The sequence below is a fragment of the Panthera pardus genome, unplaced genomic scaffold, assembly GCF_024362965.1.
Source record: "Panthera pardus isolate Hobbes unplaced genomic scaffold, ASM2436296v1 HiC_scaffold_8, whole genome shotgun sequence".
Taxonomy (NCBI): Eukaryota; Metazoa; Chordata; class Mammalia; order Carnivora; family Felidae; genus Panthera; species Panthera pardus.
In genome coordinates, this window is record NW_026527013.1 from 139,908,162 (window position 1) to 139,921,571 (window position 13,410).

Here is a 13,410-nt window from a genome sequence, read left to right on the forward strand (position 1 = left end):
TGGAAAGAGGATCATAAGACTGAAGAGCAGTTTGCTACACTGAAAGTCCTAAGGACTTTGATTTGTTTCAAGTTCCTACTAAGCTTAGGGTAAAAAAAAGTCACATAAAATTTGCAACGAATTTAGACAGAAATGAAATAGATTCACTTAGCTTTGCAACAGTCAGAATGTTTCTAGTGAGGTATTCACTCTTGTCAATGTACAAATAATAATATTAACTAATATATAGTGAGTGCTTACCACATGATAGACATTACATTCACTAACTATCTAATTCATAAGTACCACTGACAAACTGGAGGTAGTTCTGGGAACAGGAGTGAAGATGGTGGTGATGGCACAGGTGGAGGTGGTGGGGTTAAGGAAGGGAGTTGAGATGCAGAAACCATAAAGACTGGAGGGGGGAGACTGAAAGAGGAAATGGTATTTATTTTCACATCAAAAACAGCAATGTCATGTGGAAGAAAGATGAAGTTTTTATTGTTGCTATTGTTGCTGTCCGTGTGTGTGTGTGTGTGTGTGTGTGTGTGTGTGTGTGTATGTGCGTAATCTTAGACATTTAGAGGAAAGTCTAGGGACAAAGTGACTGAGTTTGACACTGGGCTCAGTAAAGCTGAGTGAATCAAGTATTCAAAGTGTTAAAAAACATATGTATTTTCTTTGAAGGGTATTCTAAACCCACACACAGGAAGACCCAAACACTTCCTGAGTGATCTCATCTGTAAGAGCTATTGAGAGGGGAAATCCCTGCCCAGGATGAAATGATCCAGAAGTACGAGCTTCCAAGGCTAAGGTTCTATGACTGTTAAATTAGTCTGAGGTTGACACTTCTGGAGACAAAGGACTCTTGGACAGGTATTGGCAGCCTGACTAACGCAACAGCTGACAGTACCTAGAATTTTGCTGCCTCTAGTCAGGCCTCCACATTCTGTAAAAAGGCAAAGATACTTCTTTGGCAGTTCCCACAAAGCCAGGCTTTCCTAGGCATCCTTCTTCTCCTGTCTTCCTTTAGCCTCTTTGCTACAGAAATGCCCCAGTTGCAGTTAATCTTGCTTTGATCTCAGCTTCTTTTAAAAAGTCAATTTTGTCAGTTTCATTCTTATTAAACCGTAAAAGACAAATACGTCACTGTTGAACTAGTTACCTTTAGAGGTACAACCACCTAGGCCAGCAGGACAGGGGTTAATAACTTAACACACTACGTTTAAGAACTTGCCTGCCCCTTCTTTTAAATTTTCCTTTACTGGGAGCCATGTAGCATGTTGGAGCATTTGAGAAACTTCTTAAATTATAGATCCCAGATTCTGTGGGCAGCAGAAGGGGACGAGAAGCTACACTCTCTTCCCAAGCAATGGTGCTTAGAAAGAAAAGAGTCAAGATTCTGAGGGAAGGGAAAATGCAGTAAGAAAAGAGGAGTAAAATGGATCTGCAATGCAAAAAGAAGAAAAGAAGATCTTGAACTATGAAATGAGGAAGAATGACATGAAGAGAAGGAAAGGAATTGTTTCTCCCATAGGACAAAAAACAAAACAAAATAACAACAACAAAAAAACCCATCTCTATATAACATGGGTTATTTAAAAAGAAAAATCTCTACCCACGTTATAAGACAGATGAACCTCAAGTTAGCAATATTGAACCCTGGCAGAAGATAGAAGTCCAAAGGTGACAAATTGCAGGGGCTGGCATCTTGAACTTGACATCTTTCCTGAGATTCTTTCAGCTGTGGTTTGGGCAGTTGTGTGCTGGGTGGCTGGAGACTGCATGAAGACAGATTTTCTGATTTCAATGCATTTCATGCTTTTAATGGGAAACTGAATCCATTTTCTTCAGACGGGTACCCTCAGATTGTATAAAGGTAAGAAACACCTCTCAGCATGAATAAACTCCTCTCAGCAAGAACAAAATAGAAATACACATGAAAGTTAATTTGGCTTTATCTTTTGAAATGGCAGGTTTCTGGAAAAGAAAACAGGGTAGTTTTTTCTTCATTAAAAACAAAAATTGCTTTTCTAACACTGTGTGAGACCAAATTCTGTTGAAAAGAAAAAGCTTATGCAGGATGTGAAAAGGTTGGCCCTTTTGTTGGGAGGGAGACACCAGCCATAGATGTCAGCCCAGGAAGGCTGGACACGCATTTCTCCTACTGACACACATGACTCAAGAGGCTACAGCCTGTGTTTTGTTTCTGTCCACCTGAATGCAGACATACATGCAGAATTCTAGGGAGAAACAACTGGAAACTTGCAGGACTTATGTGGAAGCTTTATCAATAGGATTATTGCTCCCTTTCAATACAACTTTTCTCAATGGGAATATCAGCACAAAATAAGGAATCTAATTATCACATACATTTGCAAGAGGACTTACCTTCTTAGAAGGCATGATCCCAAACAATGGAAACATTAAACCAGGCAGCAAAGCTGTTACTGACAGAGGCAAAGCTTCTGTAAGCCAAAATGTGGCAATGACAAAGAGTGTGTAGGCACATTCTGCTTCCTGGAAAGAACAAAAGAAAAATGCAAGGTGAAATAATGAGGCTGGGAAATCATTAATCAAATCACATCCACATTTGCTGAATGGAGCTGTGTCACCGAGAAAGTAAGAGGAAACTCTGGAGGTCTCTGAACCTTTAAGTTGGGCAGCAAATAATTATTTCTCAGGGATTCTAAGAGCCAAAATTTAATAAAATGAAAAACCGAAGACAAAAAAGTCCTCAGTTTTTAATTTTCATTCACCTTCCTTCGAAACAGATAACAGCATATAGTCAATTTTCTGTGCTCATATCGGTGTGTATGAATGCTTGTGTTCACTTTTATTTGCCTATAAAATGTCCTCCCGGTTCTTCTGGAGTGTGTAAATAGCCAAGTTACTGTCTTTCCCCTGGGGCAAGACATATATGACTTTTAAATGTGTTCCCTGGTGCCTGTTGGTGGCACATGTACACCTGCCTTCCTCTCCTACTAAAGGGCGTAAATCAACCTAGAAAAAACTTTTTGCTGTATTTTGCTTCAGATAAAGAAGGGCAGTGCCAAGCTACATGAGATGGATGGGACTAAATGAGCTCCTAAGTAACATGGACCTGGAGTTTAAGAGCCTCCTGCTTTGCTTTTTAGAAAGACAGCTGAGCTCCTGGGGAAACACAGAGAGACTCAACAGAAATGAGATTCTTAACAGAATCTGTTGCTTTGCTAGGTATAAAATTGTGTGTTTCTGTTTTACGATGTTGTTAAAAAATGGTTGAGATTTGGGGCTCAAGATGGCAGAGCTGAACTTGCCTCCTCCCATAGACACAACAAATCTATAGCCACACATGAGATAATTTGTTCAGAAAAATAAACCTAGGAACTACCTTAATAGTTTCCTTCACAACAAAGGATAAAAAAGCCACATCTGGACAGGTAAGAGAGGCAGAGATGTGGTCTCACCAAAAACCCTGTGTATGGTATGGTGACCCACAATTAGGAGATATCTCACAAATATGAAGTTACTCCCTGAGGAGTGAGGGGTTTGTGCCCCAGATTGGACACCTCAACTCTTGGGATCTGTACCAGAGAGAGGAGGCCCCCAAATCTCTGGCTTTGAAAACCAGTGGGGCTTAGGTTCAGGTGAACCATGAGGCTGTAGGGAATGGAGATTCTACTCTTCAAGGGTTCATGTACAAATTCACCCACCCTGGGACTCAGCACAAAATCAGCAGCTTGAAAAGTGCTGAGACCATACACGAAGGAGAATCATTTGCTAATCTTAAAGTGTCTCCCAGAGGGGCAGAGCCTGTTAGGATTCTGTCCAGGGAAAGAGGTGCTGGTTGGTGCTATTTTCGCATTCTCCCCTTGCCTTGTGGTGTCCACCCCTACGGCCCCCTCCGCCCTGCCAGAGCTGGGAGGCTGAGTGTCCTACACTCACAGCCCTGCCAAAGCTAGCAGGAAAGTGTACCCACCACAGAATATGCCCCTCGAGTGCCTGGCTCTGCTGGCCAGGGAGGACAGCATTTCTGGGCACTACGAGTCTACAACAATCAGAGAGATAGTCGTTGGCATGCTACCACCTAAAGAAACAAGAAAAAATACAAATAGTCTAACTTTGTATCTAAAGGAACCAGGAAAATAACAATAAAGCCCAACATTTGTAGAAGGAAAAAAATAAAGATCAGAGTGGAAATAAATAAAATAGACACTAAAAAGACAAGAGAAAAGATCAATGGAACTAAGACCTGGTTCTTTGAAAAGATAAACAAAACTGAAAAACTTTTAGCTAGACCTACTAAAGAAAAAAAGAGAGAGGGCTCAAATAAATAAAGTTAGAATATCAGATAAGTTATACCTGACATCAAAGAATTACAAATAATCATAAAAGACTACTATGAAAAATTATATACCAATAAACTGGACAAACTAGAAGAAATGGATAAATTCCTAGAACTATACAATCTTCTAAGACAGAATCATGAAGAAAAAGAAAATCTGAAAAGACCAATTACTAGTAAGGAGATTAAGTCAGTAATCAAAAACTCCCAACAAAGAAAAGTCCAGGACTGAAGAGGTTCACCAGTGAATTCTACCAAACGTTAAAAGATCTAACACTTCTCATTCTTAAGCTTGTCCAAAAACTGGAGAGGAGGGAATGCTCCCAAACTCATTTTATGAGACCAATATCACCTTGATACCAAAACCAGAAAAGGACACATAAGAAAAAAATTACAGGTCAATCTCCCTAATGAACATAGACGCCAAATCCTCAACAAAATATTAGCTAACTGAATTCAGTGGTACATTAAAAGGATCATGCATCATAATCAAGTGAGAATTATTCCAGGGATTCAAGGATGGTTCAATATCCACAAATCTATCAAGGTGATATACCACATTGATATAATGAATGATAAAATTTATATGATCATCTCAATAGATACAGAAAAAGTACCTGACAAAATTCAACATCCTTTTATGATAAAAACTCGACAAGGTGGGTATAGATAGAATAAAACTCAGTATAATAAAAGCCATATATGACAAGCCCACAGCTATCATATACTCAATGGTAAAAAGCTGAAAGCCTTTCCTCTAAGATCAGGAACAAGACACAGATGTCCACTCTCACTACTTCTACTCAGCATAGTACTGGAAGTTCCAGCCACAACAATTAGGCAAGAAAAGCAAATAAAAGGAATCCAAACTGGAAGGAAGAAGCAAAACTGGCACTATTTGCACATGACATAATATTATATAGAGAAAATCTTACAGACTCCACCAAAAACACTACTGAGGCTAATAAATTAATTAAAATTGCAGGACACAAAACAACTATAATTTTTTGTGTTTTTATATAGTAACAATGAACTATAAGAAAATAAATTAAGAAAACCATGCCATTTACAACTATATCAAAAAGAATAAAATATCTGGGAATAAATTTAACCAGGAGGTGAAAGATCTGTATGTTAAAAACTATGACACTGACGAAAGAAATTGAAGACACAGATAAATGGAAAAATATTCTGTGCTCACGAGTTTAAAGAATTAATGTTGTTAAAATGTCCATATTACCCAAAGCACTCAAGAGATTCAATGAAATTCCTGTCAAAATTTCAATAAAATTTTTCACAGAATTTGAACAAACAATCCTAAAATTTGTATGGAACACAAAAATATGAACAGCCAAGCAATCTTGAGAAAAAAGGACAAAGCTAGAGGCATCATGCTCCCTGATTTCAAATGATATTACAAAGCTATAATAATCAAAACAGTATGGTATTGGCATAAAAACAGACTCATAGATCAATAGGACAGTATAGAGAGTTCATAAATAAACCCACATATATATGACCAATTAATTTATGACAAAGAAACCAAGAGTATACAATGGAGAAAGGACAGTGTCTTCAAATCATAGTACTTGGAAAACCGGACAGCCACACGCAAAAGAATAAAACTAGACCACACAAAAATTAACTCAAAATGGATTAAAGACTTGAATGTAAGAACAGAAATCACAAAATTACCAGAAGAAAACATAGGCAGTAAGCTCCCTGACAATGGTCTTGGTGATACTTTTTTTTTTTTTTTTTTGATCTGACTCAAAAGGCAACAGCAACAAAAGCAAAAATAAACAAATGTGACTACAACAAATTATAAAGCTTCTGCATAGAGAAGGAGACTATCAACAGAATAAAAGTTAACCTAATGAATGAGAGAAGATATCTGCAATTTATACACCTGGTAAGGAGCCAATACCCAAAATATATAAAGAATTCATAAACTCAGTAACAACAACAAACAATTAAAAATAGGCAGAGGATCTGAATAGACGTTTTTCTAAAGAAGACACACAGATGGCCAACAGGCATATGAAAGGTGCTCAGCATCACTAATCTTCAGGGATATGCAAATCAAAACCATACTGAGATCACCTCACACCTGTCAGAATGGCTATTAGGAAAAGGAGAAGAAATAGTAAGTGCTGGCAAGGATGTGGAGGAAAGAGGAACACTTGTGCACTGTTAGTAGCAATGTAAATTGGTGCAGTCAATTTCCAGCCCCACTGGAACACAGTGTGGGGGTCCTTCAAAAAATTAAAAATAGAACTACCATATGATGATCCAGTAATTCCATTACTGGGTATTTACCTGAAGAGTATGAAAACACTAATTCAAAAAGAGATATGTACTCTTATGTTCACTGCAGCATTATTTACAATAGCCAAGGTATGGAAAGTACCTATGTGCCCATTGATGGATGAATGGATAAAAATATGGTATATGTATGAATACCCCTGAGCCATAAAAAAGAATGGAATCTTGCCATTTGTGGCAACATAGAAGGCCCTCCAGGGTATTGTGCTAAGTGAAATAAGTCACACAAAGAAAGACAACTACCACATGATCTCACTTATATGTGGCATCTAATAAAGAAATGATCACACAAAATCAAACCAAGCCAAACTTATAGATACAGAGAACAGATTGGTGGTTGCTAGAGGGGAGGGGTTGGGAAGGCAGACAAAATGGATTGAAGCGGATCAAAAGGTACAAAATTCCAGTTATAAAATAAAAAGTCATGAGGACATAATGCATACAGCATGGTGACTACAGTCAATGACACTGTATCTCCAATTTGCAAGATGCAAAGAAAGTAAATCTTAAAAGTTCCTATCATAAGACAGAAAAAAGAAAAAAAATGTAAATTTGTATGGTGACAGATGGTAACTAGATTTACCGTGGTGATCATTTCACAGTGTATACAAATGTGGAATCACTGTGTTCTATACCTGAAACGAATCTAATGTTGGATATCAAGTATATGTCAATAAAAAAATGGTTAAAGTATATTATTATATTTGGCTTATATAAATAATTTTGAAATGAAATCACCTGGAGAGTACTAAGTGGTCAACAAAAGTTAGCATCTATTATATGGCTTTGTTTGGCTCCCACAGTGCTTAATCTCTGCAAATCCTGAGTTGCACTTGAGAAGTTTACAAAAACTGCTGTCTGAGTTTAATGAGGTGTTTTACTTATGATTTTCCCAGGGCAACAAAATTCCTAGCTCTGCTGCCCTCTGATTCACCCATGTCAGGCTGAATCCTCTGAGCCTGGTGTTTAGTCATCTGGCATCCCTGCACTTTCAGGCGGGGGTCTAAGAAATCCATAGGAAACTAGATTATGTTATGTCTTCATTGTGTTATCTTTTTAAAGGAGAAAGAATAAAGGTGTTTGGATGTTGACAGGTTTATAGAAAGTCTGCCTCTATAATCTTGACAACAAAACAACGAGACAAACCTGAGCCTTGACTGAAACTTCTGATTTGCTCTGAAGAGACTTTGTGAATACTAGCTTAATTTAAAATGCCAGTGCGTGAGAACGACTAGGCCTGTGTTTTCTCTTGTTGAGAACACGTGAAGTTCCTCCAAAGTTTCTCCTTACGACTTTGTTTTCTACCATATTTGCAAGAACCCAGATTTCAAAGAAAAACGAAGCCTTTTATTGTCTTGCTCTTCAGCCACAGCCAGATCACCTATCCATCCCCTGTCATTTTTCTCTCAGATCTGCCCATCAACCTCCACCCCACTTCCTCCACTGCAGGCAAGACTGTTCTTCCTGACCAGATCATCTTCCACTTTGATTTTGTCATTCCCTTGTATAAAGCCAGATTAAGGGACTAGCCACCCTGAAATCTATTTGTAGTACCAATCTATAACGGACTGCTAAAACAAAAATAAACGGAAAAGATGGTGCTAGCTAACATAACCCCCGTTTCATCTCCATATGGGTCTACTTCAGCTAAACTTCATACTCTGCTCAGTGGCCGACTTTTTAAAACACAATAAAAAGCAAAATTTCAAGTATCAAATTATTAGCTTCCCTAATAACTTTCATATTTTAACTGGCCCAGCCCGGACTTAAAATCAAGTCAGTGATTTTCAGTTGTTTATTGAAAAGAATCCAAAATCCTCATCTTGCATTCGAGGCCACTTGAACTCTAATTATAATAAGACTTACCCCAAATACTTTCTGACATCAGCTATTTCTTTAAACGTATTTTTTTTTAAGTTTATTCATTTATTATTTCTGAGAGAGAGACAGAGAGAGAGAGACAGAGACAGAGAGACAGAGAGGAGAGGGCACACAAGCAGCGGAGTGGCAGAGAAACAGAAGGAGATACAGTATCTAAAGCAGGCTCCAGGCTCTGAGCTGTCAGCACAGAGCCCGAAGCGGGGCTCCAACTCACAAACACAAGATCATGACCTGAGTCAAAGTCAGAGCTTAGCTTAACCAAATGAGCTACCCAGGTGCCCCTCAGCTCTCTGTTTCTAAGGAGTTTATTTATGCACCTTCCTGATACTTGGGTTCTTATCCCTGCTCCTCATTATGCAGCCTTTTTCTGAACTTTAATACATAATGTTCAGCCAGGCAGTCATACCAGTAAGCCTCCAGATGCCCTTAAGTGGAAGCTTCTACCTGCCTGTAACCATACTCTAGACCCTTGGACCATTTGATCCAGTTTGACTGGATGAAGTTCATCCAGTTCGATTTGTATGAAGCAGTTGGAAGCTGATGACCCTAACAAAATATGATTTATTTGACTCACGATGGTGTGTGTGTGTGTGTGTGTGTGTGTGTGTGTGTGCACGCATGCGCGCACATGTGAGTGTTTAATTTGAATCATGATTTACAAACCAAATTTCATATTAAAAATAAAATCTGAATTCCTGGCTTTCCTTGAAAAAAAAAAACTAATGAATTTGGTAATATTAGGATAATATTCTTCCCTGTCAACAATTCTCCAGACTCAAGCAGAGCTTGTCCTTCAAGACAGACTTGTGCTTTTCAGTTCTGCACAGCACCTCTGCACCATTTCACTTTATTCTCTTATCTGCTTGGCCTTTGTTGGCATTTGAATAAAATCTCTGGTAGTAAAAATGCTACCTAGATACTCTGCCTTGCAAGTAAATCTTTCTTTACCATTTCAGAACCAACATTTGGACTGTTTGTTTGAATTTCTGTGTGGCCCATGGACCAGTAGCATCAGCATGAGCCTAGAGCTTGTGAGAAATGCAGAAATCAGGCCCTTCCCCAGACACACTGAATCAGAATCAGTATTTTCAGGTTACCCGGGTGATTCGTATACAAGTTAAAGTTTGAGAGGCAGTGGGTTACTTCCTTTTTCCCTTTTCTCTTTAACTCTGGCCTCCAATTTGGAAACCAGACACAGGTTTCCAGGTACTGCTCCCAGGTAAAAATAAACTGCTCAAATTTAATCCCTAGATTTAGAACATATTTTGAAAAGTTGTCCATCCTTCAATGTAAGGTTCAAATTTATGTCTTGTCTATGGAGCTTCCCCCAAACACTCAAACACATTTTATACTTTTGCATTTGAGTCCCAGGAGATTTTAATTGCAGCTGGCTAAGGCACCATATCTGCATTGTCCCTAAGAGCTGCCTTCCCAGAATTTGTGGCAAGTGCCCCATTTTTCATATCTTGGGGAAAACTTAAGGTCTAGAAAAGGAGGAATAGAGAATTCTCTCTCTGGGTGGGCAAGATGGCAATCTCAGTTTTCTTGGGATAGTGCTGGTTTACACCTGACATACAGGTATTTTTCTGATTAGCAACCCTTTTCATTCTCAAAAGTGTCCCTCTTTTGGCTGATAAATTATAGTCACATCCTATTGATATCTCCCTCCAGTTCCTGTTTTCTATTATGTGATCTTCCTTGGTCAGGCTTGGAGTCATGGGAAGGAAAGTGTTCTTTCCCATCAACACTCTTCAGGCATTTAACAACAGAAGGTTAATCCAGACACAATGTTAAGCATTTTTTTAAAGAACCTATTATTAAAATATGTTGAATTATTTTTAAAAATCAAATATCTGTGAATATTCTTGTTAAGAAGTAACAAAAGAGGGACAAAAACATTTCATTGTTTTCTGTTATTCGTATCTATTTAAAAAACACTAATATTAGGGTAAGGAATTTTTGGTGACTAGGTTCTTCTAATGAAGGAAAAAAAACAGACAACGCGTAAGTTGTCTGTGCTGCCACTGAAGGGATATCCTGGATATCTGGTTCACAGAACCAGTTCTGAGGTAGAGGAAAAACTCCTTCATTTTGTCAGTAGAAAGCTGTAGACTGGCCCATCGTGTCTAGCTCTCCCATATTTATCTCCTGGTGATCGCTTTAGTTTTTCTCTTCCATCTCTTTTTCCACCTTCTTGGCAAGCCCCCCCCATCCCTAAAATAGAGCTGCCCCACCATTACCACCACCACACATCACAACCACCACTACGGCCACCACAGGCAAATAATGATAAAGCCACAGTGAAAGGAGACCGATGTCCGCTCAGTTAGATTGTGGGCGAATTGTTTTCCCCTCTCTTCCAATGCCTCTCAAGTCTAGTAGAAATCACTGATATCTTATTCAAATGAACTCTGCAACTACAATTTAATTTAATTTTAAAAAAAGTAATAATTTAAATAAAATTTTGTTCTAGAAATAGGAAAGCACTTTAGTATGAGATCTTGAACTGAGTCAGAGCAACACAATCATGTCCACTTCTTCGGTGTTTATTGTGAAGGAAAATAGAGTAAGAAAAAAAAAAGATTCCAAACTCTAAGACTGATCTTACAAAAAGGATATTTAAAATCATGATTCAGTCTCAAGATGCTACACGAAACGAGGGTGGGGGAGTTGAGACAGCTTTTCCAAATAAAAATACCTCAAAATAAAAGAAAAAAAATTCTGTTCAAAAATTTATCTGCTCTCTACGATTTCCAAAAATTACATGGGCAAATTCAGCAAACAAACTACATCCAGCCAGACAAAAGGCAATTGTGCAGAATGCAGATGTTGTAAATTCTGTTACGCAGTATGAGGTTTAATGTCACTTAACCACAGTCTCCCACTCTGTGTGTGTCCGCTGTGCCTTCCTGGCTCATTTAGGGCCATTGCCACTTTTTCTGTTGCATGAAGATTCTCTCAAATACCAGACAGAGATGAAGCTATTAAGTGCAGACTAATTACCAATATGAACAGGAGATTCCTGTTTTCTGACATTAAAAAAAGTATTAGAATCTTTCTAGCAATATATCTTTAATTTTTTTTTCTATTTTTTAATTTAAATTCAAGTTAATAAAGATACAGTGTAGTCTTGGCTTCAGGAGTAGAACCCAGTGATTCATCTCTTACATATGACACCCAGCGCTCATCCCAGCAAGTGCCCTCCTTAATGCCCATCACCCATTTAGCCCATCCCCCCACCCACCTCCCCTCCAAGCAGCCCTCAGCTTGTTCTCTGTATTTAATTTTTTTCATGTTTACTTATTTTTGAGAGAGAAAGAGAGACAGGGAGACAGAGACAGAGCGTGAGCAGGGCAGGGGCGGAGAGAGCGAGGGAGACAGAATGTGAAGGAGGCTCCAGGATCTGAGCTGTCAGCACAAAGCCCGATGAGGGGCTTGAACTCATGAACTGTTAGATCATGACCTGAGCTGAAGTCAGAGCTTAACCGACTGAGCCACCCAGGTGCTCCTGTTCTCTGTATTTAACCGTCTCTTATGGTTTGTCTCCCTCTCTGTTTTGTTTTGTTTTGTTTTGTTTTTAGTTTATTTGTTTATGTTGAGAGACAGAGGCAGCACAAGTGGGTGAGGGGCAGAGACAGAAGGAAAGAGAGAATTCCAAGCAGGCTCCACACTGCCAGCACAGAATCCGATGCAGGGCTCGAACCCACGAAGCTGTGAGATCATGATCTGAGCTGAAACCAAGAGTCGGACGCTTAATCAAATGAGTCATCCAGGCACCCCAACTTCCCTCTCTGTTTTTATCTTATTTATCCTTCCCTTCCCCTATGTTCATCTATTGAGTTTCTCAAATTCCACCTATGACTGAAATCATATGATATCTGTCTTTCTCTGACTGACTTATTTCGCTTAGCATAATACCCTCTAGATCCATCACGTTGTTGCAAATGGCAAGATTTCATTCTTTTTCATTGTCGAGTAGTATTCCAATTATTAAATAAAATATTGAGAACATATGAAAAAATAATATAACACTTGTACACTTCATCATATTTTTAAAATGTTGACAACTTGCTACATTTGCTTGAATTTTTTAAGTAAATAAAACATTCCACGTATAGTTCGGGACATATAAACTACTCCATTTCTTTCTTCTTGGTCAATCCTTAAAGTCAACCACTGTCTAAAATGTGGTTTGTACCCTTTCTACCCATGTTTTTGCGATTTTACTACATGTAGACATTAATACATTATAGACAATAAACACCGCATGGTTTTAAAATTAAACAAGGCTTACTGTCTATATCATTTTTTAACTTGTTTTACTCATGCAAAAAATGCCTTTTTACCCTAATTTCCCATCTTACTCATGTATTTCAAATGTGTTCATATTGATACATGTAGACCTATTATTAATTCATTTTAAATGGATATGGCATTTCTTTTGATGCATTTATTACAATTCATCCGTCCATATTTCTACTGAAGGTTTAGGGCTCTTTCCCCAACATCTTTGTACCCTGTCTCCATGTGGATATCAGGAAAGAGATTTTCAAAGCTCGAGTATATATCGAAAACTAGTAGTGAAATTTCTAGATGGAAGGCGTGGATTCTAACTGTAGTGAGTATTGCTCAAGTGATGTCTAAGATAGTTGTATCTGTTTATATCAGTACCAACAATGTGAGAGAGTTCCGTTTCACCAACCATTGGTATATTGGGCTAATTGATTTATTTGACAATCTGATGGTATGAAAAGCTCCTCTTAATTTAATTTGCATTTGCTTGAATACCACTGAAGTATTTTTTTCATGGTAATTGAACGTAATTGTTTCTCTCCTGCAAATCACCTTATTTATAACCTCTTATTCTTCTGTTGCTTTTTTGCTTCTTTTTTTCATGA

The 13,410-nt window shown here is 38.2% G+C and overlaps 1 protein-coding gene across 3 annotated transcripts in view; it reads right to left on the reverse strand.

Moving 5' to 3' along the window:
- Positions 1 to 13,410, reverse strand: part of SLC13A1 (solute carrier family 13 member 1) — a 140,660-nt gene that overhangs the window by 116,520 nt on the left and 10,730 nt on the right. For all 3 annotated transcript variants that reach the window (XM_019452600.2, XM_019452598.2, XM_019452599.2), the window contains exon 2: positions 2,371 to 2,499. In XM_019452600.2, coding sequence (XP_019308145.2) covers positions 2,371 to 2,499 — 129 coding nt within the window. The remainder of the gene's footprint in view (positions 1 to 2,370; positions 2,500 to 13,410) is intronic.